The sequence below is a fragment of the Lampetra fluviatilis genome, chromosome 8, assembly GCF_964198595.1.
Source record: "Lampetra fluviatilis chromosome 8, kcLamFluv1.1, whole genome shotgun sequence".
NCBI classification, from domain to species: Eukaryota; Metazoa; Chordata; class Hyperoartia; order Petromyzontiformes; family Petromyzontidae; genus Lampetra; species Lampetra fluviatilis.
The window spans coordinates 8,759,416-8,787,326 of NC_136282.1; the positions used below are offsets into that span (position 1 = coordinate 8,759,416).

At 43.4% G+C, this 27,911-nt stretch overlaps 1 protein-coding gene across 1 annotated transcript; it reads left to right on the forward strand.

The window, feature by feature from the left end:
* Positions 1-27,886, forward strand: LOC144933984 (mucin-5B-like). The gene is made up of 43 exons (XM_078859380.1): positions 1-43; positions 1,992-2,039; positions 2,957-3,185; positions 3,467-3,581; positions 3,698-3,782; positions 3,945-4,033; positions 4,251-4,452; positions 4,767-4,889; positions 5,778-5,895; positions 6,083-6,221; positions 6,932-7,027; positions 7,394-7,466; positions 7,566-7,703; positions 7,832-7,996; positions 8,408-8,499; positions 8,934-9,057; positions 9,673-9,925; positions 11,268-11,308; positions 11,633-11,733; positions 12,437-12,588; positions 13,165-13,306; positions 13,393-13,503; positions 13,591-13,782; positions 14,092-14,331; positions 14,617-14,773; positions 15,234-15,362; positions 16,178-16,322; positions 16,661-16,701; positions 16,925-17,080; positions 17,733-17,800; positions 19,578-19,737; positions 20,283-20,536; positions 20,776-20,959; positions 21,418-21,640; positions 22,110-22,288; positions 22,503-22,569; positions 22,657-22,745; positions 23,018-24,613; positions 25,263-25,306; positions 25,988-26,119; positions 26,552-26,594; positions 26,684-26,801; positions 27,721-27,886. Exons 1-43 carry the CDS (start codon positions 1-3, stop codon positions 27,884-27,886), a joined length of 7,062 nt encoding a protein of 2,353 aa, XP_078715506.1.
* The last annotated feature ends 25 nt before the right edge of the window (positions 27,887-27,911 follow it).

The window sequence follows — 27,911 nt, forward strand, 5'->3', positions numbered from 1 at the left end:
ATGAAGGCTGTTTGGTCAGGGCTGTGTGGCCTGTTTTGCGCAGGTAAGCGAAAGTGTAGTAGTTTATGTAAATAAGTGTTTAAGTTGCAATGCCGCTTTTTCAACATTTATTAAGTTTTTTTATGTACGGAGTTGCAAAAGAGACTACCAGCTATGGAACCTAAAATGTGGTAAAGTTATTATTTTAAAACTAATGCAAGTAGTTTTATTTCATGTATTTTGAAAAGCCATAACCTATAGCAGTTTTTTTTTTTATATAACGTACTTCTCATTCATTCCTAATAGTTATTGTACTATATAGATCGTGGTAGGTGGGCAATAGATTGCAGCCAAATCCCTAGTTCTGTTTTTGTACTGTGCTCTTTGCCTTGACCAACACGTGTTTTGGTTTTTGAAATTGCCAAGCAACATGCAGAGTTTGGGAAGAACTTCCTCCAATAGCCGAATGCTGAAAAGGATTGCTGCACCTATGATACAATGTAAAGCATACGTTTGGGTAATACGAGCCACGCAACGGAGTTGGATCTATGGCCAACATCATTTTGTAATGCTTGCCATTGCAGTGTTCTCTGCACATTTTTTTTTAATGTTGTACTCGGATTTGTGTTTAATGTAGACTTGTACATTGGGCTCATAGTTGGTGGGTGTTTCATGGCGCATAATTGATATGTTACCATATTCACAAGTCTTCTTTTATATGTAGGCATTTGTAACCAATATTATCCATTGAAATAGGTTTTATTTATTTGGTTTGATCGCGTAAATGCTCTGGTGCGGCCGAAATCGTAAAATAGACAGCTTACTGAAAGAATGCACATTGATGCCTATGAGAGGCTCGCCATAACCCCGCACAGAAATGCCCTCAAGACGCTCCTACACTGGGCTAATAAAGATGGTGATGGTCTGATAAGTTTAAATTCAATCAATTTTTAAAACGGCACTAATTGAACAGTTACAATGATGCACTGAATGCCAAAATCCAATAACACGAGAGTTGAAACTGACCAAGTAATAAACTCTTGATACCATACATTGCGGAAGTAACTGAAACTAGCCCTTTTTTTTTTTTGAAAAGCAAAACGTTGGGCGTCCTATATGGCACTGTACATAAAATACAAACTAATTTGGTACTAAAGATTTATTACAGAAGGTGTATACCGCATTGCTGCACTTGTGGCAAATTCTATGTTGGGCACACAGGACGAATGATCGGCACGCGACTAAAATAACACCAGTAATGTTTAAATACTCCCAAATACAACTGTTGGCAGTGGTGGAACACGCGTGCCAAAAAAGACACTCAATTGATTTTGCTAATGTTAAAGTTCTGAAACTATTTAACTCGCCAAGACTAATTAGAGAATATATCTAAATTAAGATACATTGTTTCACCGTTTGGCTAGCTACAGGATTGGTGCTGCTTGGAAGCGAATCCTGAATGGTTTAAATGCATGCCTAAAATACAGGTCGCCATAACTTAATGGGAATTGCCTATACACCGACAATAACAGGTACTGCTATTGTTGCACGCAAACGATAGGAGGTACAAGAACAATGAGTTGTACCATATGGATGGCCATTGTACTGTATATGCATGCCTTAATCCCCCCACCTCTTGGCACGTGACCGTCAACATTAGATGTTTCCACAAATCTGGCTGTTGCCTGATGCTAGTTGTAATTACTGGCGACACGTCGTACTCTGTGAATGTTGTCATTTTGCGCTCCAACAGTGCTGTACTAGTAACATTGCCGTGTTCTGTTCACGTGGCAAACCTTACTAATTGGCTGTCGGGTGGTGGTGGATTTGACGCGTGTGTGTGCTCTAACACACTCTTGTGGATCTGCGTTTTTTTATTTGTACTTTTAAGTCTCACTGCATTGCTACAGTGAAAGAATAATTGTCTTAGTTTCACATGGCTGAAAATTATCTCTTTGTGGATTCCATTTTTTATAGTGTAATTCTAAAGTACTTTTATTTGTGTAACCCAGTAGCGCTCGTGATCACTTCAAAGCCCCCTGACCCTATGCTTCCTAGTGGTGAGTCTTGCACATTACATGCAATGCCAAGATTTGTTTGCACGAATTGACCAAGTTTCAAGATGCTGCTCGCCAAAGCTGCTGCTGCTGCCAAACCTTATCTGCATTTACTAGATCCTGTTGTGCACTTGACACCAACCTCAAATTTTCCATTCAGCTGGCTACTATCTCTTTGCTGCTCTTTTCTTCATTGGGGTGGCACCTATTGCTACCCTGCCTGCTGTCCTAGATGCCACAACCATCCCAACTCTTCCTAAATGCATCAAAGCCATGTAACAATTGTTTTTATAACTTGCTGTTTCATTTTATTGATGTCCTCGACATGCACCTAGTCGTACGTTGCTTTATTTAATATTCTGATTTTTTTTGTCAAATCCTTTTTAAGGTTTAACAATTAATTTGAAATAACCACATTGAACTAGCCCATTGCCTAGAACAGGGGTCGGCAACCAAAATAACAAGAAGAGTCGTTTCTTTCCAATTCGGTACAAAATTCAGTATTTCAAGAGCCGCAATGCATCTATGTACATATACTGTACATACGTACATATCGTCAAGAAGCAGCCCGTAAAGAGCCGCATGCGGCTCCGGAGCCGTAGGTTGCCGACCCCTGGCCTAGAATAACCTGTAACAACGTTTGATGTACAACATGGTGACAAGGTTAAGGGTGGCCATCTCTTAATCGGTCTTGCCTTTTCATCCCTATCCCGACTAACGAATAAGTGATCGTTTCAGAAAATGAATAATTTATTGACAGGATTGACTCGTGCAGGGCAGTCTCAACCAATGACAATTTTGCCCAATTCGGTAATTTTCGCTACAAAAGTGAAGGGAAAGCTATGGCTAAATTGGGATCTGATTGGAATTTTAAAAAACTTTCAGATTTGCTGTACCATACCACGCATGTCTGGTTTCAGTGGGTGTGTGCAGCACGTGGGGTGATGGCTTTGTGAAGACCTTTGATGGCTCCTTCTTTCAACTGAAGTCCAACTGCTCTTATACGTTTGCCCGGGATTGCCGGTCACCATTCCAGGAGTTCAACGTCGTGGTAACGCGCGTCAATGGGGCCTACCTTAGCATTTTGATCCAAACCGAATCTGATGTGGTAAAGATATCTGATGGAATCTTATCGCTTGGACAACAAAGGTGAGGAGGGGAAGTTGAAACCTTGCATGATACAGACTTAAGGTTGCTGGGCTCAGGCTGCCAACAGCAAAGTATGCATTTTGGTGTAATTGTCCTGCATAAAACATCGTGCGATCTTTTAGTCTTGTAACTATCCTGTAACTTTGTTCCTTTTAACTCCATTTTTGTAATGTTTGTGCTTGCATGTATATTTTCCTGATTAGAGGAATTCGAACCATGCAGCGCCATACACATGTACTTGAGTTTTAAAATTTTTCCATATCGGTGTTATACTTTGCCAGTGTGGTGGTGCCATACAGCAACACTCGGCTACACATCACTCGGTTTGGGATGGGACTCAAGATCACCCTACGCAATCCTGGTATAAAGATTATCTGGGCCCAAGACGTCTTGTTGGTATGTGGTGGTTTTGTGACTGTTCTGAAACGCCTTTTTTAAGTGGCACCCCTGGCATTCGTTTTCACGATCTTTTGCTCCATTTCTGTTGTGAACTGACCGACCATGTGCCTTAGGTGGTGGTTGGCAGAGGTGCTCGTGATGGCATGTGTGGACTTTGCGGAAACTTTGATGGTCAAAAAGAGCTGAGTGCTAATTATGGTAATATTCAAATATCCAATTTCATATCTACTGCACATAATGGCCCTTTCATGTTTGAACACTGAACTTGCACCTGGAAGTAGCTGTCGGCTGTGGTTAATCCACTGCATGGCTAATGTATACTGAAGGTTTACAGTGCAAATGCAATGCTTCTGTGTGCAGAGAATATGGACTTGCTGGCATACACGTACCCACAGAGACTGAATCAGGAGTGTGAGATGAAGAGTGGCCCAGTGTGTTCCGAACCTTGGGTAAGTCGGCAAGCTTACCCTGACCCCCCCCAAATTGGGAGAAATTACATATTGGTGGCTTTTAATCATACAGCATGGAAATTGGGTGAACCTATTGTACTTTGTAATGCAACAATCTTTTCAAACAAGGTTTTGCTTTAACTTTTTGTCCTATGGACCGTTTTGAATGGAAGATTATTTAGAGTACTCCCTTTGATCTTCCCTTTGCCTCCCAAAGATGGGGCGCACCTGCAGTTTGGCAATACAGCGCATGGGTCCATGTGATGTGCCTGCATCTGGCTTCGTGGCTATGTGCATGCACGAGCAGTGTCATTGCGAAAACCAAACCATGTGTGGCTGCCCCTCGCTCACCGCCTTCTCACTCGAGTGTATCATCGGAGGTGCCACTTTGGCCTCCTGGCGCACGTCGAACCTCTGTGGTACGTAAACGTTCCTGGGGGGGGGGGGGGGTGGGGGGAGTCTATAGTGCCTTCAGATAAATAACCAGTGAGAAATGCAAATGATGTATTAGTATTATTCACCCCCCACGCTAAGTCATGAGCATATTTAACCTCCTTTTGAATACAAATACGTCATGTTATATGTATCATGTCTCAACTTTGGCCTATTCAAATGTAATGCTGCAAGTGCGAACCTTGACATGAATCCTGTAAAACCTGTATAGCATTCTGGTTTTGACATGCCATCTGCTGCTTATGACTAATGCACACTGCCTTGTCTTTTGTGCCCAAAGCTCCCCAGGATTGTCCTGGTGACCTTGTATACGAGGAGTGTGGCTCCACCTGCCCACAGACCTGTGCCAACCCCTTCCAGCCCATGTGCCAGGGTTGTGTACCTGGCTGTTTTTGTCCACCTGGTGAGCCATGAGCCTGCAATATTAAAATTATGATTCGATATTTTTTTTACAGTGAACCGCATGTGGTTGGGTTATGGTAGACATTGGCATCTTTCTCCATTTGCTATACTGTTTCAAATGCTTGCTGGTAGCAAAACTTTTCTAATATTCGTTTTATGTTAAAGAGCTGATAAAACGAACATCTCCTTTCTGTATGGTGTTATACTTTAATTGCTGTTTAACTTTATTTATAAGGATGTATCCATGAATAGTGGTTTGTTTTTGGTTGCATACAAATGGCTTAACTTTTAGTTTTTCCAAATGTCAACACTTTTCTGTTCAACCATGTAAAATCAAAAGTCTGATCTTTAACCACACCCTTTTATTAAATTCCCTTGCCACCTGGTTTGCAACAAGACGGTGAGCGCCTTCCCTGGTCGGATATGGATCCTTTTTAAATCCTTTATTAATTTTGCTTGCGCGCTTACGACCGTGCAAATCTTTCAGTCGTTTTTTAACCAACTTCCCGTGATCCAATCGAGCTGACATTTTGCACAGACTCGTTGTGCGTCACAATTTATTTTCGTGAAAAAATGTTTCCGTAACTTTACACTTTTTAGGAAATTTATTTCATATTTAATTACCAATTGCTTAATGGTGGCAGGCAATCATCTGACCCATAAGTGGCAGACATCTCAAGCCAGAGGACGAGAGGACTCTAGCCGCCACACATATAGGATTTATACTGAAAAAACTTTGTTTTTACGGGTTAATTCTTAGCTGCTCAACTGCAACCTAAAATCTTCCCATGTCTCCATGGACTGCTTATTCTTTTAGCTTCTTAATTCACTGTTTGGTGTCCTAATGGTGACATGTTACAAACGCTTTAAACCTCTCCTTATTTTGCAGGCTCTGTGCTAAACGTGAGCAATGGGACTACCTGCGTGTTGCTGAGCGAGTGCAACTGCACTCTGAATGGAAACGCGTACAGCCCTGGTGCCATTTCTCAACAGGGTTGTCGAAGCTGGTGCGTTTTTAACATCCTTTTTCGTGCCTTTTGTGTGGTATACTACACCTAGTTTTTAAACCAAGCACTTGCTGACAGGGAAAACGTTCAGTATCTTAATTAGTCTAGCGTTTTGTAAACCTAATGAGATGGAATACACTATGCCAACACTTTGTTTAAACAAAACTCATGTCAATTCTTATTGCAGTGTGTGCAAGGCTGGTCAATGGAGCTGCAATGCCGTGCCATGTGCTGATGGTTGCTCCCTGGAGGGTGGCTCCAACTTCATCACGTTTGACCACAAGTCTTTCAGCTTCAATGGAAACTGCTATTACTACCTTTCCATGGTACTGTTGTTTGTTGCACGAATTCTTGCTGTCGAGCATTTGCACAAGGGTTGGCAAGAACAATCCTTTTCTAAAATAACAATTCCACGTGCTCATTCAAAATAAACGCCTTCAGTTTGCACCAGCCTAAATTGACTTCCTAGGCAGTTGCTGTGGAAAAGTTGTTGCTTATCTAATCTGAAATTGTAAAGTTTCCACCAAGTAAAACTTGAATTGTTTGGCATTTGTTAAGGTCCTAGATATTTTATGCGACTGCAGTGTCTACTAAAATAATACATTTGTGCAAGTTTAGTGTTGGATAAAAACATATATCCAACATTGAGTTGTGGGAAAATAATTGACTTCCTCCAGTAACGAGCATGCCAAGTCCTCCATCTTGCACATGGGAACTTTTAAATTCGTTAAATGGTCTGTTATGTGCCCCTTTTGCTTATAAATAGTATAGCTAAGACTTCTCACAACGGTTCTTTCGCCTAAATCTTCCTTCGTATGCTCACACGCCTCCCTCACCTTGGTGATCAAGAATATTGTTATAACAAGCCGACCTAATTCAGCTTGTGAAATTTCCAGCAGCTTCCTAAATCCTTTGTAATATGAGCTTTGAATTGTGTTCTTGCCATAGGCCAAAATATGCTGCTAATTCTTAATGACATGCCTGTCCATAGTGACCATTTGCAGTGATGCAAGCACTTGCACATTTGCCTTGCCAGAGCGCTGATTGGGTAATTGAAGTTCTACTCCGACCATGTTCATCATTTCCAGTTGAAAGAGCTTGCTTAAAGAGCATAACTCTGACGTCTCAATCGGTATGTACAACATGCTACACCGTTTAAAAGTATTCGTGTTGCCTAAATAACAGGACGTTTAAGGCATGCAGGAATGCCAATAGCTTGCAGTGGCCACCTGCTGGTCTGGTTGAAAGACTTCAACAAAGGCTTGCTAATGGCACCTACTATTTAAAATCAAATTTGAACTGTTTATGGTTTAAATCTTCTCATGGTTCTCCATAATGGCGAATTCAAACAATCGATAGCTTTTTTTTTTTAAATGGTCGTCTACGTGCTTTCACGTTTTGGTTGCATGCCCTTAATACGGCATGGACTATCAACCAGACGGCAACTGCATTTTCACCTCCTATGACTATGAAACTAATGTTGTTTTTTCATTACCAGATATCTTATGAATTCAAAAGCAATGGTGACATCCTGTCCTCTAAAATGATTGTCCCGCTGCCTCACGAGTCCGGTAAATGAAAAGGCTATACCAGTGAACTATGGTTCTTTGCATCTTTTTGGCTCTTTGGAAATTTGTAATGTTGTGCTAATGTTTATTCCAATGTTGCAGGCAAAATCACCATTTATAAGACTTCTTCAATGTTCCTACAAGTGTTCACGTCATTTGGCCTGAAAATGCAGGTGCAGATCTCTCCCAGCATGCAAGTGTATATCACACTGCCTGAAGCATTTAGGGGCCAGACAAAAGGTAATCTTGTGCATGTCTTTCACAAATGTAAGAATGCTTCTTGAAACAATATTAACATAAATTACACCTGGATAAAACTTACCATGTTTTAATTATCTGACCTACCATCTGCACCAAATGTGTAACAGGGCTGTGTGGAAACTTCAATGGAGTTGCTACGGATGACTTCATGTCCAGCCAGGGGCTGGTGGAAGGCACAGCTGTTGTGTTTGCCAATTCCTGGAAGGCAAGCTCCGATTGTGAGGACATTGATACAATGGTTCAAGATCCATGCCTACTCAACATGGCCATAGGTAGTTCACGCTTTTCAATTCCTTCCTGTTTTGTAAGCATGTGTGAAAGAAATGCATTTGCACGTCTAGCGTTCCATAAAAGGAGGACCACGTTGTTGAAGATTTAATGTGCATAACCTTGGTATAATAAAGATGCCTTGGAATTGGGCGTTTTCTGGCTTTTAATGAACTGGCCAAGCTTGGATACAAACCCAGGGCAAAAAGTAATTTGCATGATGCACCATTTTTTACCCTGATGTCAATCGGTTTCTCAAATGGTTAATTGCAGTTCCAGAATCTGCCTTAATTTTTCTAAACCTTTATGCATATATATATATACACAAATTGTTTCGGTGTTTGCTTTGTGTACCACCTATAATAACCATCCTTAATTGTAAGAAAATCAAGTCTTTGCACGTTCTATTTCACCAGCGGAAAGCGCCGAGCGCGACTGCTCCTTTTTACGAGCACCTGGAATCTTTGCCGAGTGCCATGACCTGCTAGACCCCTACAGATACTACAAGGTAATACTTTTTTTTAAATGACCTTCATTTTAAAAAAATTGCATGCGCTTATTATTTGAAACTAATACATACCTTTGCTTTAAATGGTGGCAATCCAGAAGTTTCTGGCAAGCTTCATCTTCAGGTTAATGTCTCAAAATACACATAGTGGTCCTGGCTCTAAAGATCCATAATTTCATCTCCATACGTTGGCGATTTGTAATGGGTAAATTTTTCAAATCCTCTTGTCCACCTATTTCATAAATTAGTACGATGGGTTCAATTCATTGAGGAATAGTCTCGCCTTGCATGTCTGGCCATTGGAGAAATTGGACTGACTCACTGCCTGAGAAAGGGGCTCTACTGCTTCTGGAAGGCCCCCTTCTCTCTGCAATAGCATGGGCAAGTACAGTAATTGCATGATTGCAGCTTTATGTCCTTTACCGTGTGGTCAGAGGTGCATATCAGATGCGTGCAGCTGCCCAGCAGGCCACGATTGTGTGACTGAGACTCAGTTTGCCTACGCCCGTGCCTGTGCATCCAAAGGCCGTGTGCTGCGTGGATGGAGGGAAGCCACTGGTAATGCTGTACTCAAAACTACCATTTGGGGGGTCAAAGAATATTGCTTCCAATTAAAAAAGTCTGGAATGTTGGGGGTAGATGAAGGGTTCTACAATAGACGAGCTCTCAACCTAATTGCATGGGCAGTTGCCCACCATTTTCTATTTCATTTGAAATGAATAGTATTCTGCTTGGTGTAACCTCCAATTATTTGAAAATGCTTGAATTGACTTTATGGTGACTAGCAGAACATACACTAACAATCAGGCCTTAATATTGCCACGAGCACACTTTGGTAAGACCCAGGATTTTGCATTGATTTTGAGATGCCGCATTCTGAGCCAGTCCATGCAGTTCCTGAATCTTTAGTCTCCATTCTAATGCAATGCATATATTCACATTTTGAATTGGCGTTATCCTGGCAATTCTAAGGGTTCCAACAATAGCGTTTTTACACTTCCCTGTTAAGGTCGGTAACGATCGGCAGGCCAGTTGTATTCCATATTTTTATTGGCAAGTCTGCTATGAATTTGGCAATTCCTCCAATTTACATTAAAAAAAAATATCATGACTTGCCTGCTTTTATTTGACGTTTAAACGGCTAATAGAATGACTGACTTTTTTTTCTTTCAGATTCACTGGTGGGATGTCTACAGAACCAGTTGTTTAGTTATGCCGGTGATGGCTGTAAACGAACATGCCGCTCTCTGAGCAACCAAGATGTGCCATGCACCGTGACTGATGTGCCTGTGGAAGGTTGCCAGTGCCCTAGGGGGCTGTATGCGGACGACCAAGGGAAATGTATTTCTGTGGCTAGCTGTCCCTGTTTCCTGAATGGCGAGAAGATTCAACCAGGTGCATTTGTCTACATAAATGGTCTTTCTTGGTACGTACAAAGCTTAACCATTGTCCCACTGTCGACGGCCATAATGTTCTTGCCCTGCACCAAATGAAGCATGCACTTTCAGTTTGATTTTAATGATTTAAAGATCTGAACCAATATTTGGAAGGACTGCAGTGCCTATGGCATGGGAATGAGTGGCATCTTATGGGAAGGCAGACCCGTAATGGTTGGTTGAATCCCAGCAAGACCTTTTCAAAATGGGCCTCAAGTTTAAAGTGTATTTTTCAATGGTATACGACCCAAGTATTCTGCTGCCAGAGATTAGCATTTTTCTACCGTCACAATTAGGCGTTTTTTAATGGTTTGGCTTGAGGCACTTGTACAGACTTCTCCCAAGATGTCACATGGTTATAGCAGCTAAATGCATCATAAGTATAATGGCCTTTCGTCAGCGACTCTGCAATGTCCTGTAAATGGTCAGTAATGCCTAGTTTAACGTGGTTTTCTTCCACGTTAAGAGTAATTGCTGTACTGAATCATATTTGCACTATCAACTGCCTGTAGTCCCATGCTGGTACAATTTGGAGAAAGTTACACCGCTACTCTATAATTCTGGATTCTTTATCCTTGCTGCTCTACGACGCAGCTCATGTAGTTGGGCAAAAACTCCATGCATTTATGTAAATGTATGCAAAAACGCATACATTTACCATCGTCAAAGAGCTTGACCTTTTTGTACTGTACATTGTGGCTTTAAAAATGTTCTCGGTACACATCTTTAAATTGATACAATTGCTTGTAACGTTGCTTTCACCTTGCGTCCATGTCCTTCATGAAAATTAGCTTGTGTACGTAATAGGCGGTGTTCAATTTGTACATTTCAGAAATTTAGCAAACAATTAAGGTCTAAAATGCTTCCTGTGTGAGGTGCACTGGTGTCGGTACCACGTAACTATCCTTTACTCGAACAGCCCTGCTTGTAATGCAGTCTATTTGTTTATATTCTGGATGTGCCGTGGAATATTCCATTTTCTATTGTCACACCCCTTTAGTGACTATTGGGCATCACTTCAAGGGGAAACGCCATTTTAAGCTTTGCCCTCCAGGGTTCATAACTCCGATTTTGGGTGGCTGGATTTAATTCCTAAGATACATATGCCAAGAACATTATTAATCTGAATCGTCTACAAATTGTCATGGGCGTACATTAAGATTGCCATAACATCCTGCAAGCAAACCTAGCTATGGCCTGCAATACGTCAATGTGAATTGGCACAGGCAATACACTGGAGAATGTGTCTCTGCCATTTTCATATAGGCTATAATTTGACGTTGATGCAAATGTTAATTTATATTCTTTAACCTAAACGTTCCTCCATTTCAGTTATTGTAAGAATGGAGTACTGCGCTGCCAAGATTACCCAGGTATGGGCTATCGTAAATCTTACCAGAAGTGTGCAGCATTTTGCAGCCCTTCAATAATTTGTAGATTAACAAAGGCTCTTCAAGCCATTTTGAGGCTTTCAACCTGAGGGGGCGTTTCCCACAACCCCAGTGTTAATTGTTGGCTGTTGAAATATACTTTTGTATTACCTTGCGTTTTTTATAAATACGAACGCTTTCATGTTAATTGGTTTTTGCTCCCCTTTTTCATGGAGTGAGAATACAATAATATGGGCTCATGATTTGCTGCCATTTGCTTTTTCATGATCAAATGCATGGCGTTTTAATTCTCCTTTTTCTCAACAGAATGTAATCCCCCAATGGTTTATACCGACTGCATCAACGGCCAGAATGGTGTTTATGGGAAGGCTTGTGAGAGAACCTGCGAGTTGCAGCAACCCCCATGTGTAAGTCTGTGCCCAAATTATTCATTTGTGGCCTAGACGTAGTCTGCTTATTAGAACAGTTGGTTTAATTTGGCTGCCCTTGTTACTACTACAGGTGTTTTTAACCATACAAATAGGTGCCTCATCTTTAAGTGGCCATTTAAATAGCCTTTTTACACATGCGCAAAAACCTACCTTCAGACCTTTGCCAGCTTTTTGGCTAGTATGGCACTGCAACATCTCTCCTGCAAAGACTTGATTCTGAAGACCTGAACAGAAGGTGCAGTCTTTTGTGGGAGGCACGCAAATCTACATTTTAAAGGCTGTCACCAAGGGTTGTTGCCATGAGGGGCCCCTGGCCACAAGTTACCCAGTGCTGTTGTCGGCACTTTGTTCCCAGGTATTCATTTTAAGCCTTCAATCTCGAGGCATATATATTAGGTGACCATTCCCCTGCAGATTATAGCCCAGCAACTGGGTTGCAGAATTTTGCAATGCATAAGCTCTGCCATTTTTGTGCCCAAATATTAAATTCAGTAGTGACCTAACCTTCTGGACTTTCTTAATCATGGCCATTTTGGACCTACCTTAGTAGTGGTGTCATTTGACTGGTATGGAAAGACCACCGATATCTTGAACAAGAATTCACTTTCGTATAAAAGCTAGTATAGTTGAAGTGCTGAATATCAAACCCGATTTTTGTTGTTTGCATGCCCATGTCCAGCTCGGCGTACGGTGCTATCCAGGCTGCGTTTGTCCAAAGGACCTTGTGAGGAATCGCAATGGCACCTGTGTCCTACCTCGTTTTTGCCCGTGCCAGCACAATGGCATTACGTATGCACCTGGGGATTCGATCCAAGTTGATTGCAACCAATGGTAAGATTATTCATGGGTTTGACAATGGGACTAAAAGCCACGAGATGGTTTGCATGCTTGACATTCTTGGCAAAATGAGCTGTATTAAGGACAAATTCACCTCGGGTTTTAAAGTTGTTGAATGAGCATTTTGCCTTATAAGTTTTGTGGATACCTCACCCAATAGTGACCAAGTTTGGTTGCCTAGTCTACAACAAGATAATTCTTTAGGTTTGGAATATTTGTAATGGTGCAAGCCTTATTTAAATGCACCAGTTTTTCCTTGGTGCACTTGGAAATTCCAACCCTTTTAACCTTTACTCATAAAACCACAATGCATCTTGGAAAATGCCTGCCTAAAAATGGGCACCTGGCTATTGTGTACATGCCAAGCCTGTTTGGTAATCTAATGGATGAATTCGCCCAGGTTATTAACTTTGGCCGAGGTAGATAATGGCAACTATCCTGTAGAATTCTCCAGTTCCCAAATGCTAAACCTCCAATGAACAATGCAGGCTTCTCCCTTTTGACTTGGGTGGGCATTTGTGAGTAATGATTGTTCATACTACATAATGCTTTGTTCCATTTGCATTTCAGCAACTGTTCCAATGGTTTCTGGAACTGCACCAAGAACTACTGTGCAGCTGTCTGCAAGACATTTGGAAATGGCCATTACACCACATTTGATGGAAAGAGTTTCTTGTTTAATGGATACTCCTGTGAATACGTAGTGGCGCAGGTATGTAACTTTAGTCTTCCTTTATGATGAGACCCACAAATCTTTTATATTTATTTAACATGTTTACATCAATTTTTGTTTCTTAGGACTACTGTAGCACCAGTCCACAAAATGGAACGTTCCAAATCACCATGAAGAACGTACTATGCCGCAGTACCTTGTCCACTTGCTCCAAATCCATAAGATTCTTCCTGCAGGCAAGACCTGTGCACTCTTAATTCAAATCGCATTAAAGTTGCCTAATTCTTGCTTCTGAAATTTATAATGTGGTTTTCTATTCCCAGGACCAAGAAATAAAATTGGCAGATGGGACCTATTCATTCTCTCCCAGGTCCAGTACCAGGAGTATTAGCAGCACACACAGATTTAGGGTGTATTCTGTTGGGCTATACCTAATTGTCGATGCTTCAAATGGAATAAAACTAGTATGGGACCGCAAGACAACCCTGTTCATCAAGGTCACTCCAGACAGGAAGGTGAGCCATAAATATTTATTTAATTACCAACTCTTTTCTCCATTTCTGTATATGCCTCCATTTTAGGAAGATGGTCTTCACGATACCCTTTCTCTTGCAATTGAGACATGCACTCATTTGTAACTTGAGCATACAAATACAGTAGTTACACATGCACCTCCGGCTTATTATACGTCCGTACAAGAAGCTTAGTTGCTGTGCACGTTGTCCAAGAATGTGCTGCTAACACATACACTGACAAATTCTTGTCATGGGTCTGCTGGGATTTTGTCACTGTAGTCTAATGTGACGAAATTGATCTCTTCCTAGGATGAGCTGTGTGGCCTTTGTGGAAAGTACAACGGAGATGTGTCTGACGACTTCACCATGCGGGACCACTCTGTGTCGGCTAATGCGCTTCAGTTTGGGAATAGCTGGAAGGCCGACGAGACGTGCTCGAATATGGTCGAGGAAGTCCCTCCTTGTGTGCTAAACTTTAATCGTAAGGCGTCTGCCGAACAGCAGTGCAGCCTCCTCAGCAGTGGGGTATTTGCATCATGCCACGGAGAGGTACGCTTTATTTGCCACTCGCTGATTGCGGCGTGGTTGCTTGACTTGTGCAATTTCTGAGTTTGGAGGGTGAAGTGAATTATACCTAATACCAATTTATTCTTTGAAACATTGGTTGTATTCCTCTGCAGCCTTTGTCCCCATAAATGCAATTGTGTACGCCTAAAGTTGACTTGAATTTTTGCTAATATAAACTAGATGACCTTTTACACAAGCACCTTGCAAAGTGAAATGTTTACCTCGTTAATGTCTGCCTTTCATGCCACCCTTGTGGGGGTGCGGAAGGTGGACTACATGCCATACTACGAGGCCTGTGTACGTGACTCGTGTGCATGTAACACTGGCTTGGAGTGTGACCTCTTCTGCACTGTAGTGGCTGCCTATGCAGAGGCATGCAATGAGGTTGGCCTGTGCATCCATTGGAGGACCCCGGACTTATGCCGTGAGTGACGCCTGAAAAATACATGCACGACCTAGAATCTCCATTTTGTCACTCAAATGTGCCTCCATGTGGTGCGTTTTTCCTGCTTGGACAAAGTTGCTAGACAACAAGCCAAAGTCCATAGACTGATCTTTCATAAATATTTGGGTTGACCCTGTATTCTAATGGCGAACCTCCCATGGATATTCAAGGGGTTGGCCTCCAGTAACTTCATGAGGGTTTACTGGAATACCTGAAACTGTGCACGGTCTTGGTGTATGCTCCCCAACACCCTTGCCTCATGCACTTCTGGGAAAGTGAAGTAACTTCTGACCTAACAATGCTATTTTGAAACGCATTTCGCGTTAAAAGATTCATATGGGGCATTCCAAACTTTTTAGAAATGGTTTACCCAACTTAAAGTCTATTACTTCAGCTCCAACATGACACCCCGAATTTCTTCCCTTCGGTTTTTTGCCAGCTATTTTCTGTGACTTCTATAATGACCCCAACACATGCACCTGGCACTACCATCCATGTGGCACTGTCAACACCAAAACTTGTGGTGATCCAGAAGGCATCAACCTGGGTGACTTCCCAAGGCTTGAAGGTACATGCACAGGCTTTTCAATTGACCGAACCAATTTTGTTTGGTACCTCATCCAGTTCTAGACATTACACCTCCATTATATGAAATAGATTCGACTTGAACATTGTTGATTTAATTGTGCATGGTCTTGACTTTACCACCCACTTATTAGCTTCAGGCCCGGACTAGTCCCTGGGCCAGAATAGCAAGTTGGCGTACAACCTTGGGTAAAAATCGGTTGCCTCCAATATGTTTCCATGGGAAAGGAAATGTTTTTAAGCCGCTTACTACAGATGTGATTGCCTCGTTCAAAACTGTCCTGTAATTTTCACACGACTACCAATGCTAAAATAAATACATGGAGTAGCACTCGTTTACGCGAGTGCTTGCCACAATACCTTGCTGATCTCGAGCATAAACAATCACGCCACCTCGGTCATCAGTTACTGCTTTTAAACAGCGACTTTTGGCTAACCGCGTATCGTGAGTTTTCAGACACTTCAACAGCCGTCTAGGATTTCTTGATTGCGATTTTATTAGGAAGCTGTTAGCGCTCTACACTTAAATATAGATAGTAGGCAGGGAAAATGCTTTTTGGTCCTACCCCCCCCACCCTCGTTTTTAATGGACGGCTGCGTGCAGTGAGAACTATTATGTAAAATTCGGTTATGGCCATGATATTGCAACTTGATACTCTCGGCTGGTCTCTGCAGTTGATGGGCTAGTAGATTTTAATTACAAATAGTGCTAATGCAGAGCTTATTTGGCATCTGGTAATATGGTACATTTCGCCAGCGTATACAACCTTGATCAAATGACGTTGTCTTGCATTACAGGCTGCTACCCTAAATGTTCAAATGCTACATACTTGGATGAACGCACCTTGCACTGCGTGTCGAAGGAGAACTGCAGCTGTGAGCTAAATGACACGATAGTCCTTCCTGGTGATACTTTCGTGAGCAGGGACACGTGCCAGATATGGTAAGCATCCCTTTTTACCATGCTGTGTACAGTGCAACTCGACCTGAAGATAAGCCTGACCGCTTGTCATTTACATCTATGATCTATATACTGCTGCATTACTTCCCAACAATGACCTCCAAAGCTCTCGTGCCACACGTTTATTCCTTTGCTCCACCTGTCTTGACCTCATTCCCTCGCTTCCATTGCAACTGCCAGTCTTGTCCATCTACTTTCAGCACTACTAGCGATGTCCTCCCAAAGATGCATTTCCTTTACTTACCAGTGCCTCCCAAACTTATCTTGCAACTGCTTTGCTCATTTATTTACAATAACTTTAACAATTTAATTTATTTCAGCACCTGTACCATGGGACAGCTTCACTGTGCTACAGCCGATGGTGAGTATTTATTAGTGATAACGTTTTATTAACAATGTGGTTTCCAGGGTATACAATCATTAAACTGCACGATGTGGTGATGACAATACATTTGTACGACAAATGATCACGTGGTTACAAATGCACATATCGTTAAAAGCAACTCTTAATTACAACACACTAACGTTACTTGATCAATTAGATTTTTAAGTTATAATACCATGGCTTGTCCTCCTGCATGTAGTCTGCTGTGTCTACAATGGGCACCAATACAAGCCAGGTGACATCGTCTATACCAACACCGATCTCGATTCGCTGTGCAACGTCACGGGCATATGTACCGATGCTGGCGTGATTGGCAGTTACACCAGGTGTCCGTCCACGACTCCCACCATCACAGGTAACAATTTAACTGACAGGGCCGTTCATTGCTCTAAAACCAGCCCAATGAAAAGATCCTTGATCACAGCTGCCTTGAACAGGAATATGCAATGGACTAATTTGAGGTTTTATGAGTGGTGCTTTTACGTAACGTATAACATGGAAAATTCGTGGACTTGACAATGAAAATGCATGCATTGCCTATTCAAGTGGAGGTCCAAAATACTTGTCCCATGTGCAAGGTAGCTATGAACACATGCAGAACGTGTGGACTGGCCCACATTAATCGGTGCTTTGCTCCATTTGAACAAGTGCAACACCACACTTGGCACGCTTGGCTATGTACATTGCGAGATGTTCTTTGTACAATAGTTGTGTGGAATACATTTTAATGCCATAATACATGTAAAATTAAATGGCAGTTATTTTCAGCGGTTCTGGTTTTTATCCAGGCACATTTCGTATCCTAAAAGTTCCCCTTCAAGCATATGGTTCTTTCATATGCGCGTGGCTGGGTATTGCCTTTTTGGGTTTCAAATTATGCTTTGTATAAAATTAGCCTTAATGCACTGCAAAGGGCCAAACATATCTGGCCAGTTGATGCAAATTTTATAAAATAACCCAAGCTGGCACTTAACCTGGCTTTCCTCCTGTCCTATGTTCAACGACAGCAACGTCCCCATCATCGACTGCGTTCACCACAGGGAGTGGGTGCTATTCCCTTGTCCCTCCACGGCAGGTAACCGGGTTCTGTATGATCTAACTGGGATGGCTTAAATTAATGGGATTCCTTTTTATAAAACCATGCTTATCTCTGCAGTTGCATTAAACACGTTCCTTCGGAGTGGGCAGGTAGGAACTTGGTTGGACAGCACATTCGTGCACGAGAGACAAATAATCCCTGGTGGGCAGTGTGGAACCTGTTCCTACCTGTGTAGTGGTGATACGCGCTGGGGTAGCGATCAGGTGCCAGCGCGTTGTGATTGGATGTGTGGGTGACGCGCGCTGACGGTGAGGGATCAGGGGTCAGCGCGGGATCGTGAGTTGTGTGGTGTTGATTGGCTGGGTGACGTGCTGGTGTGGGAGTGATCGAGTGGCAGCGCGGCGTGATTGGTTGGTGAGTGGAAACACGCGTTGGGGAAAGAGGATCGTACAGATAACGCGTTGTGATTGGTTCACCAACAAGCGATGCTCGCATCGAGGTCCGCATCCGCTCCGTCTCCCGGGAGGAACGACTATATAAGGGGATGCGCACAGGCGCACGGGGAGAGTGTAACCAGCGAAGACTGAAGACGGGAGGAAGAGCCAGGGCCCTGCGGTACCTAGTCCCGCTGTCCTGCGAGGACCGCGACTCTGTGTAACCCAGAGGCGGAGTGTAGGGTGAGCATGCAGTGTCAGCATGCCGAGTGTGTAGCCGGGGCCTAGAGTCTACACGAGACGAGTGATGTGGGTGTAGCCAGAGGCGTAAGGTCTACACGAGACGAGTCTACACAAGAAGAGGCTACACGAGACGAGTGGTGTGTGTGTGTGTGTGTAGCCAGAGGCAGAGGGTCTACACGAGTTCAGTACGGTGTGTTATAAGAAGAATAGAGGTTACGAGTTGTACCGGTGTCTGGTGACCGTACGCGGAAGAATAGAGACTACACGTTGTATCGAGATAAGCGAAGATTTAATAAAAGAAGTGTGTTACCCGTCAAGGAGTTTCCTGCCGTCATTTCCAATACTTCACCTGTATAAAAGATAACTTTACTTCAGGTAGCCAGCTCCCTTGACTATCGGCCCCTAGCTTAGGCCCCTCCCCTTAACCCCCCCCCCTCTCTTAGGGCCCTCCGCTGACCCCCCCCCCTTTCCTTGGGCTCCTCCTCCCTTCGGCACCTCCCCTCTCCGTACTCGGCAGTAGGTCTCCACCAATCAAAGCTGTTTATATTATATATATATATTTATGCACGACAGTTGGACAGACAAAAAAATCCGTGGTGGGCAGTGTGGCACATATTTGTTCCTACCTGTATTAGGACACTTTAATGGTAGGCGCACTTTATAGGGTAGATGCTTACTTTAATGGATGAACACTTAATTGCCCCACCCAGTTTATTTCCCGACTCCTTTTAAAAGCCAATTGGTCTCGATTATCAGTCTTGCACCTCTGTACTGCCATTTTTATTATTTGCATGCAAATTTAAGCTGCCTTAAAATGATTGTAGCTCTGCCATACAAAATAGACATGCTACTAGGTACGTGGCATGTGGGACCCATTTCTACAATATTTCCCGATGAGATAATATGGTATTGAAAAAAACACTAACTTTCATCCATTCACATACCTTAGTCTGTTACAGTGGGTTTTCTGAGCCTGGCATTCAAAATGCACCATGCTTCTAATATTCAACTTGTACAACTGCATACTTTATAATGCATATTTTTGGAATGATTCCCCCTCCCCACAACATAACCTTTCATTACAGAACCCTTTATTTAATGCTGCTCCTAATTTATACATCGCATCCTTTCACCAGCATATGGAGACTTGGAAAGTGAACAACTGTAAGAATGCCACTTGTATCGACAACAACGTCACCTACACTATGAAGACTTGCAGCGAGTCCACAAAGCCCAACTGTGTCTTTGTACGCAGTGTTTCTGACAGCGATGGTTGCTGCACATGGCAATGCCAATGTGAGTATATGCTGCTTTATGCACACTGCTCTATTAGATTAAACACCACCAGCAACCTGTTAGCTAGGTCTCCTGTTTTTGTTCAATCTGGCACGGCGTTTTAAACTGCATCCTGTTGCATCTTTTTTTAGATGCAGTTACATTTCTAGAACCCCCCCACCAAAAATTGCTTTAGTTTTTGGCCTTCTTATACATTTGCCAAACATGCATGCGATGACACCACCACATACCCTGCTAATTTAACCTCTACCTTATTTACACTGAAGGTTGAGGAAAAGTGTGCTAACATTGCTCCAGCGTTGCACCTGTTTATATGCGCTATAATCTAACATGCCCAATGTTGTTCCATAGCTGCCTTTGTCCAAAGTACATCTCTTTTCCACCACCAAGTGAGGCAGTCTTTTCACCACGCATGATAGTCCTCCAATGAGCATTTGTGCTCGTGGATCCATTCCAAATGGTAAAGAACCATGCTGACATGTAGTGTATTTGACCATGACGTTTCTTTTTAATGGGCTTTTTTTTCTGTCTGGAATTGCAAAAAGGCAAATGCCAGGGATGGGGAGACCCCCATTACATCACATTTGATGGTGTTCGGTACACCTTCCTGGAGGACTGCACTTACATCCTGGTAGAGGAGAGAGTTCAGCAACATAACCTTACAATCCTTCTCGACAACTATCAATTCAACCGTGGAAACCCAGCCTCTTTTGTCAGGGGCCTCGTTGTCAACTACAATGGGAACTCTGTCAACATGAGCATCCCAGCCACTCTGGGGAGAAGGCAGAACATCATCACGGTACGGTTTCTTCTGCTTACCAATTGACACTTGCATTTACTTTGACAACCAAGTGTGGGAGCATGAATTGTAACACATGTCTGACGTGTTTGAATTGCTTGCAAACAACTCCGTTTGGCATCACTAATACCCACCTGACTCTAAAGCTTGTACGAGGTCCATATGTATCCTTGTTTAATTGTATGTAGTTGACGCTGCTAATAGCTGTTTGCTATAATGATTACGCAATTGCTCTGAAGGTATACTACAACAACGTACTAGTGACGCCACCCTTGTCTTCGAATGGAATTGACATTACCTCCAGTGGAATTCTGGTGAAGGTGACCATCCCTGCCATAGATGCAACCATCTCATTCACTGGAGATATGTTCTCCATCTACTTGCCGTATGATTTATTCAAAAACAACACCCAAGGGCAATGTGGTAAGTTGTCATGCCAAGCCATGGATCTCCTAAATCTGTTATACACTTGCTACCTCTTCTCTAGGTGCATTTTGCCACTACGTGCCAAATGGAAGGTATCGATTGGTTTTTAATCTGCATCCAAAGTAGATGACAATGTAAACTTGCGCCCATCCTCAACTTGGTTTTAGATAATAGAATGCCAAACTTGAACAGGTTAAATAGCATGCGTCATTAAATTTCTACAACCAGTTATTTACATTTACAGAAAGTATACGTAAAATAATGCTTTATATGGGTGCCTTAAAGCTCTGACTGATGCCTTGGCCTCCTTTTAATCAATTCAACTAATACTAGTAATTTAAGTACATAACCATTTAGTCACTACAGACATTAACAATGCGTGTCCTGTTGTCAGCTGCAAATTAAGGAGGAGAATAGCATTATGCATGCACAATGTTTATGCCTTTTACATCCAGGCATTTGCAACAACATCCCCAACGATGATTGTGCCTGGCGGAATGGCACCGCAGAGCCTACGTCGTGCTGCCCTAGCACTGCTTCGAGCTGGGTCATACCTGATGTTACCAAGCCTCACTGCCCCTCGATGTTCAACTCCAGCAAGAACCAGAGCTGCACACCCTCGACTACGCCGCCTCCGTGCAAAATGAACATGTCGGTGTGCGGCGCCATCAACAGCACGTAATGGATCCAAGTCATTTGAAATGCACTGCATGTCCTATATAGTTATGCTTTTCAATGACTTATGCATATCTCCGTGCCCCCCCCCCCCCCCCAATTTATCCATGACTGTACCTTTTCCCAAACTTGCTTATTTTCCACTACGTCCATTTTGAAGTCTTCTCCAGAACCAAATCGTGGGTAACACGACGCTTGCAGCCCTCCTACAATTCAGCTGCATAATATTCAGATTAGTTGTAATGATGCATGTACACTTGTTTTCTTCACACAGCATGTGCTCAAAAATCAATTGTTACCAGTGGAACTTCTAATGAGGGGCCATTCATTATTCAAGCCATTGTTCACGTGACTCCTAATTAGGTCTTCCCAAACCTCTGCGCGCTATCCCTTGTACAAGCTTGCATGGGAATTGCTTTTCAGGAAATGGATTTTCAAGGCTGTTTCTTCCACCACCCCTTTTACTCTACAGCATGTTTTTAAACTGTTCGAAGGTGGTGAGCCTGCAAGAGTTCCTGTTCACGTGCGAGTATGATCTGTGCCTAGTGAATTCCTCACGGGCTGGTTGTGCCAGCATTCAAGCAGCAGCAGAAAAGTGTGCCCAACTGGGCTACAACGTTGACTGGCGCAATGCCACCAATGGAACTTGTGGTAATATTCATTATTTCGATCATGAGTAGTAACTGATCATTAATCTTGAATTCAAAATATTGTTGGCTCTGTTTTTAATATAATGCTAATGCCATCTACCTCTGGCCCAGCAATGTTTTAATATTTGTTTTGCAAAAGCATTATTAATTGAATATTAGAACACCTTTTTAATACAACCTTTTTGCTTCACATTTGTGATCCTCTTGGTTTTTAGGCTACAACTGCACTAACGGACAGTATATGCCACAAGGTCCGAAAATTGTGAAGTCGTGCTCCAACGGGTAATTTATCCCCCCTCCCCCAAACTTTGGAACACAAACCTTTCAAATACCTGTCCTCATTACATTTTCTGTTTTCTGATTCTGCAGCAGTGTCATTTCTACCATACAACATGAAGAAGGCTGCTATTGTCCTGAAGGAAACATAAGTTGCAATGGTTCGTGCATTCCTGAAATCGGTAAGTGCATCCTTTTCATAGCAGAACCTTATGCTGCGCATTTATATCACCCAAGGGTTGATTTGTGTTCTTCAAGGTCTTGTTGGTTATGAACTTTGTAAACAAACCTCTTCCTTATCAAACTTGTTTTCAGGGGGTGGGTGGGCTATAAAATAATGTACATGCTATGGTCGGAGTTTTGCCGTGATGAACGCAACAAAACTGCCTTTGCACCTGGAAGTATTGTGGTGACGTTGGGGAAACATGATGTATTGTGCCTCTGTCAACCATAGGTACAACCACAATGCCTTCAACTTCATTGGCATCCACTGCCTCATCTACAGAGACGTCACCACCTACGTCTACCGTGACCCCACCGCCTACAACCGCTGCCACGTCTACCGTGACCCCACCACCTACATCCACGTCTACTATGACCCCACTGCCTACAACCGCTGCCACGTCCACAGTGACCCCACCGCCTACATCCGCTGCCACGTCCACCGTGACCCCACCGCCTACATCCACTGCCACGTCCACCGTGACCCCACCGCCTACATCCGCTGCCACGTCCACCGTGACCCCACCGCCTACATCCACTGCCACGTCAACTGTGACCCCACCGCCTACATCCACTGCCACGTCTACCGTGACCCCACCACCTACATCCACGTCTACTATGACCCCACCGCCTACAACCGCTGCCACGTCCACAGTGACCCCACCACCTACATCCGCTGCCACGTCTACCATGACCCCACCACCTACATCCACTGCCACGTCTACCGTGACCCCACCACCTACATCCACTGCCACATCCACCGTGACCCCACCGCCTACATCCACTGCCACGTCCACCGTGACCCCACCGCCTACATCTGCTGCCACGTCCACCGTGACCCCACCGGCTACAACCGCTGCCACGTCTACTGTGACCCCACCACCTACATCCACGTCTACTATGACCCCACCGCCTACAACCGCTGCCACGTCTACTGTGACCCCACCACCTACATCCACGTCTACTATGACCCCACCGCCTACATCCGCTGCCACGTCTACCATGACCCCACCACCTACATCCACTGCCACGTCTACCGTGACCCCACTGCCTACAACCGCTACCACGTCTTCCGTGACCCCACCACCTACATCCACTGCCACATCCACCGTGACCCCACCGCCTACATCCGCTGCCACGTCCACCGTGACCCCACCGCCTACATCTGCTGCCACGTCCACCGTGACCCCACCGCCTACATCCACTGCCACGTCAACTGTGACCCCACCGCCTACAACCGCTGCCACGTCTACTGTGACCCCACCACCTACATCCACGTCTACTATGACCCCACCGCCTACAACCGCTGCCACGTCCACAGTGACCCCACCACCTACATCCACTGCCACGTCTACTATAACCCCACCGCCTACAACCACTGCCACGTCTACCGTGACCCCACCACCTACATCCGCTGCCACATCCACCGTGACCCCACCACCTACATCCACTGCCACGTCTACTATGACCCCACCGCCTACAACCGCTGCCACGTCCACCGTGATCCCACCACCTACATCCACTGCCACGTCTACTATGACCCCACCGCCTACATCCACTGCCACGTCCACCGTGATCCCACCACCTACATCCACTGCCACGTCTACTATGACCCCACCGCCTACATCCACGTCCACCGTGACCCCACAACCTACATCCACTGCCACGTCTACGACCCCACCGCCTACAACCACTGCCACGTCCACCGTGACCCCACCACCTACATCCACTGCCACGTCTACTATGACTCCACTGCCTACAACCGCTGCCACGTCCACTGTGACCCCACCGCCTACGTCTACGCAGACCTCGCCACCTACGTCCACAGGCACGTCTACCATGGCAATGCCGCCACCTATGGCCACTCCCATAAACGAACACTAATGCTTTGCCAGGTTCTCCTTTTATCAATTGTGCTTGAATCTCCTTACGACATTAGCCTTCTGCCGCAAAGTTTCTGAAAGGGGTGGAGGGAACCCCTTACAATGCTGTGCTGATTAATTTTAATTGATCACCCCCTTGGCTTGGTTACTACATGCATAATTTATTCGCCTGGAATAATACTTTATGAAATGTTTTAATATATTCCCTTGACTTTGTTTTTCAGCTAGTTGAATAGTGAAATGTAAGATGGCAACTTTAAGTACTAAATGTGTTTTTTTTTTTTTTTTTACTTAACCAAGAGCCTAGTGAAAGGCACAACCCGTCTTGAAGGGGGATACAGACAGTTTCCACACCAAAGCCCAAACTCTCCCGTTGGTTTCTGGAAGAAGCAGATTGGACTCTGCCCCACTCGCATAAGGACTGAGCCAGAAATGTAGGCTTTATATGGAGAAAGGGAAGCAGAGGAGAACTAAAGTGAATGGGTGGTAGGAAATTCTGTATTTTAAGTTCTATCCTGTGCATAAAACTTTGGCAATATTAGCTCGTTTACTCCTAACCTTGTTACTAAAAGGTGGCTGCCGTCTTTTTTTCAGTTCCACGTTTGGATATCTGTGTGGCTGGAGAACGGGCCTATGCGGTAATTATGACATTCCTATTTAACTCCTCCGTCCAACCTATTTGTAACGCTTTTGTACATATGGGCGTGGTGAAAACCTAGTTCTGGTAAAAGCTGAACCAATCTCAAAAGCTTTAGCTTTTCAAAAGTTGTTTTTGAACGTGCCCTTTACAAAAGCCATTGACTTTACCCAAAACTTGAAGTTCAAACGGCACCAAAGATCCATAGCATCCTGGCCAGGGCCACCTGGTGTGGACACTAATGCTAACAAAGACATTTGTATTAGAAATTTGGTGTGCTTATGTACTGCAATTTTTTATTTTAACCCTTTAAATTTGTTTCCATCCAGTACACTTTCAAAAATGATTTTCCAAGATGCATGTCCTAAGAAGTGTGTGCAATTGTGGGCAGGAAGACGGTCTCGCATCCTACTTATCCATTTACTTCAATGTTACAATATCTTTGCTCCCCACATTTCAAAACCCACGAACCAGCATTGTGAAGTTGCATAACTCCCTCAAACCACATGGTGTGAGGGAGGCTCCTCCAGTAGTGCATTCACAAAGACTGCATGTTGTAAATGTAAAACCTAGAATGATGCCTCCCTGGATCCAAGCTAATAGACTGATCTTCCAGCTACAGGATGTTATATTCTAGAAGCTATAAATTGGTGTCAACACACTTTTACGGTGCTCTTTTTAGATTGGTGCCAATTGGACTAAGCCAGGTGATAACTGCACACTCTTTACGTGCAAGAGTGCTTTGGGGCAAGCTTCTGTTGTCGAGACGAGGATCAGTTGTAGTGCAGCCTTTAATATCAACTCGTGTCAACCTGTAAGTATATTTTATTCATATGGACACTGCCTTTTTTTCAGCAATGCATTCTTAAGTTTTTATTCGTATGCTCACGAAGCATGGAATGTTACATTGGGTTTTTTTAATCGTCCATATTTACAATGTTTCTAAAACTTTTCTTAGTCACGCATCCTAATGGCGTTAGACCTTTTTAATCTTGCACTGGAAGGCAGTGTTTTATAAAATGCACTGGCTTGGTGAAGGGTAACGTTGTTACATTAGCAGTGATACACAAGCACGTCTCTTATCAATACCGTCTAGAATATGTGTAACTGACCATGTTGGGCAATTACCCTTTCAAGCACAGGTAGATATGCAGGTCATGCCTGAGACGTAGGCTTGTTAATCCTTAAATGATGGCTCCTGGCAGCAACTAACTTGATGCACTTTAAACTGGTTCATGTTTTTCAGGGAACCGTGACAACGGATGAATATGGCTGCTGTTCAAGTTGTTGTAAGATTCTCCTTTTTTGCTTTTCACTTGCACAGTATGCAAAACATTTTACAAAATGTACTTAATTTATCTTTCTGACTTTTGTTCAGCTCTCCAAAATTCGTCTTGTTTGCCGTTTGAAGAAACCACTGTGAAATATGTGCCTGATTGTCAACCAAAAAACTTCACTAGATCTTCCTGTGAGGGAACCTGTCAAACAACAACTATGTGAGTGATCAAAGGATTGGTTGGTTTACATTTCTTGGTTCATTTTAGCACGCGGCTTCTGGACAAATGCTATACAATTTTTAAGTAAGCAAACGCTTTTGGGCATCTTGTCAGGTGTATCACTGACTTTCAAAAATGTGGGCAACAACACTCCATCACAAAAATGGTCCTAATTTTGGTACAACAGACAAAAAAGAATGCTTTGGGACTAGCACAATGCATCTGTTTCAGTAGGGGGGACCTTTCAGTGCTTCAGAACCATACGTAGGTAGAATCAAATGCTGATACCCAAATCGATGGGGGGGGGTACTTATAATTTAGAGGGTGGAAGAGGTAAACACCATTTTTGGGGGGTGGGGGGCACTTTTTAAAATTCTTAATGATAAGTGTCGTGCTAAAAATAAACATGCCATTTTTTAAACGCAAAATCAGATCTTTATGGAATACGAGACTATTACCAATCTGACCTTTACAAAAAAGTGTGAACCCATTCTCCACAGCCCTAAAATTTGTTCCAGTAAATTTTTCTTTTGGGGCCCAACTAAACATGGCAAGCTACAGCTTCCCCTATTTATGCAATCGGCTCCTTTTTCCACAACCAGCGGTAAATTCTGCATTCCTATAGTGGTGCAGGCATTTTTAGGATTACTGCCGACTTGTCAAACATGCTCATTGACCCCTGGGCAACTTGCTCAAACTTTGATTAATCAAAAAAAAAAGTTTACAAACTAAGCAATTCCTGATGCTTTTATACTGGAAACACCGGTAGAATCATGTTAAAGTTGCGAGGGCCCAATCGCCAACATTGTACACGATCCAATAAACAACGCAATCTTATTTCAACAAGTGCAATAGTTTCTCATGTCAAACTATTTAAACTTGTAAATAACGAATTTCATTTTTTTTTAAATCTTAACAGAGTTGACATTCCATCTGGAGAACTGCAGGCCTCCTGCAGCTGCTGCCGTCCATTGATCACCGAACATGTGAAATTGGTTTTGAATTGCATTACAGAATCCAAAATTTACACGTACGTCAACATCATTGCTTGTCAATGCATGGACTGTTTTGAAATGTGGCAATAAAGGTTGTATACTGCAAATAACCCTT

Coding starts and splice junctions, on each gene's coding strand:
- LOC144933984 (XM_078859380.1), top strand. CDS start 1: ATGAAGGCTGTTTGGTCAGGGCTGTGTGGCCTGTTTTGCGCAG. Junction 2,040..2,956: donor TGACCCTATGCTTCCTAGTG/GTGAGTCTTGCA, acceptor GTCTGGTTTCAG/TGGGTGTGTGCAGCACGTGG. Junction 22,289..22,502: donor TGCCACCAATGGAACTTGTG/GTAATATTCATT, acceptor CTTGGTTTTTAG/GCTACAACTGCACTAACGGA.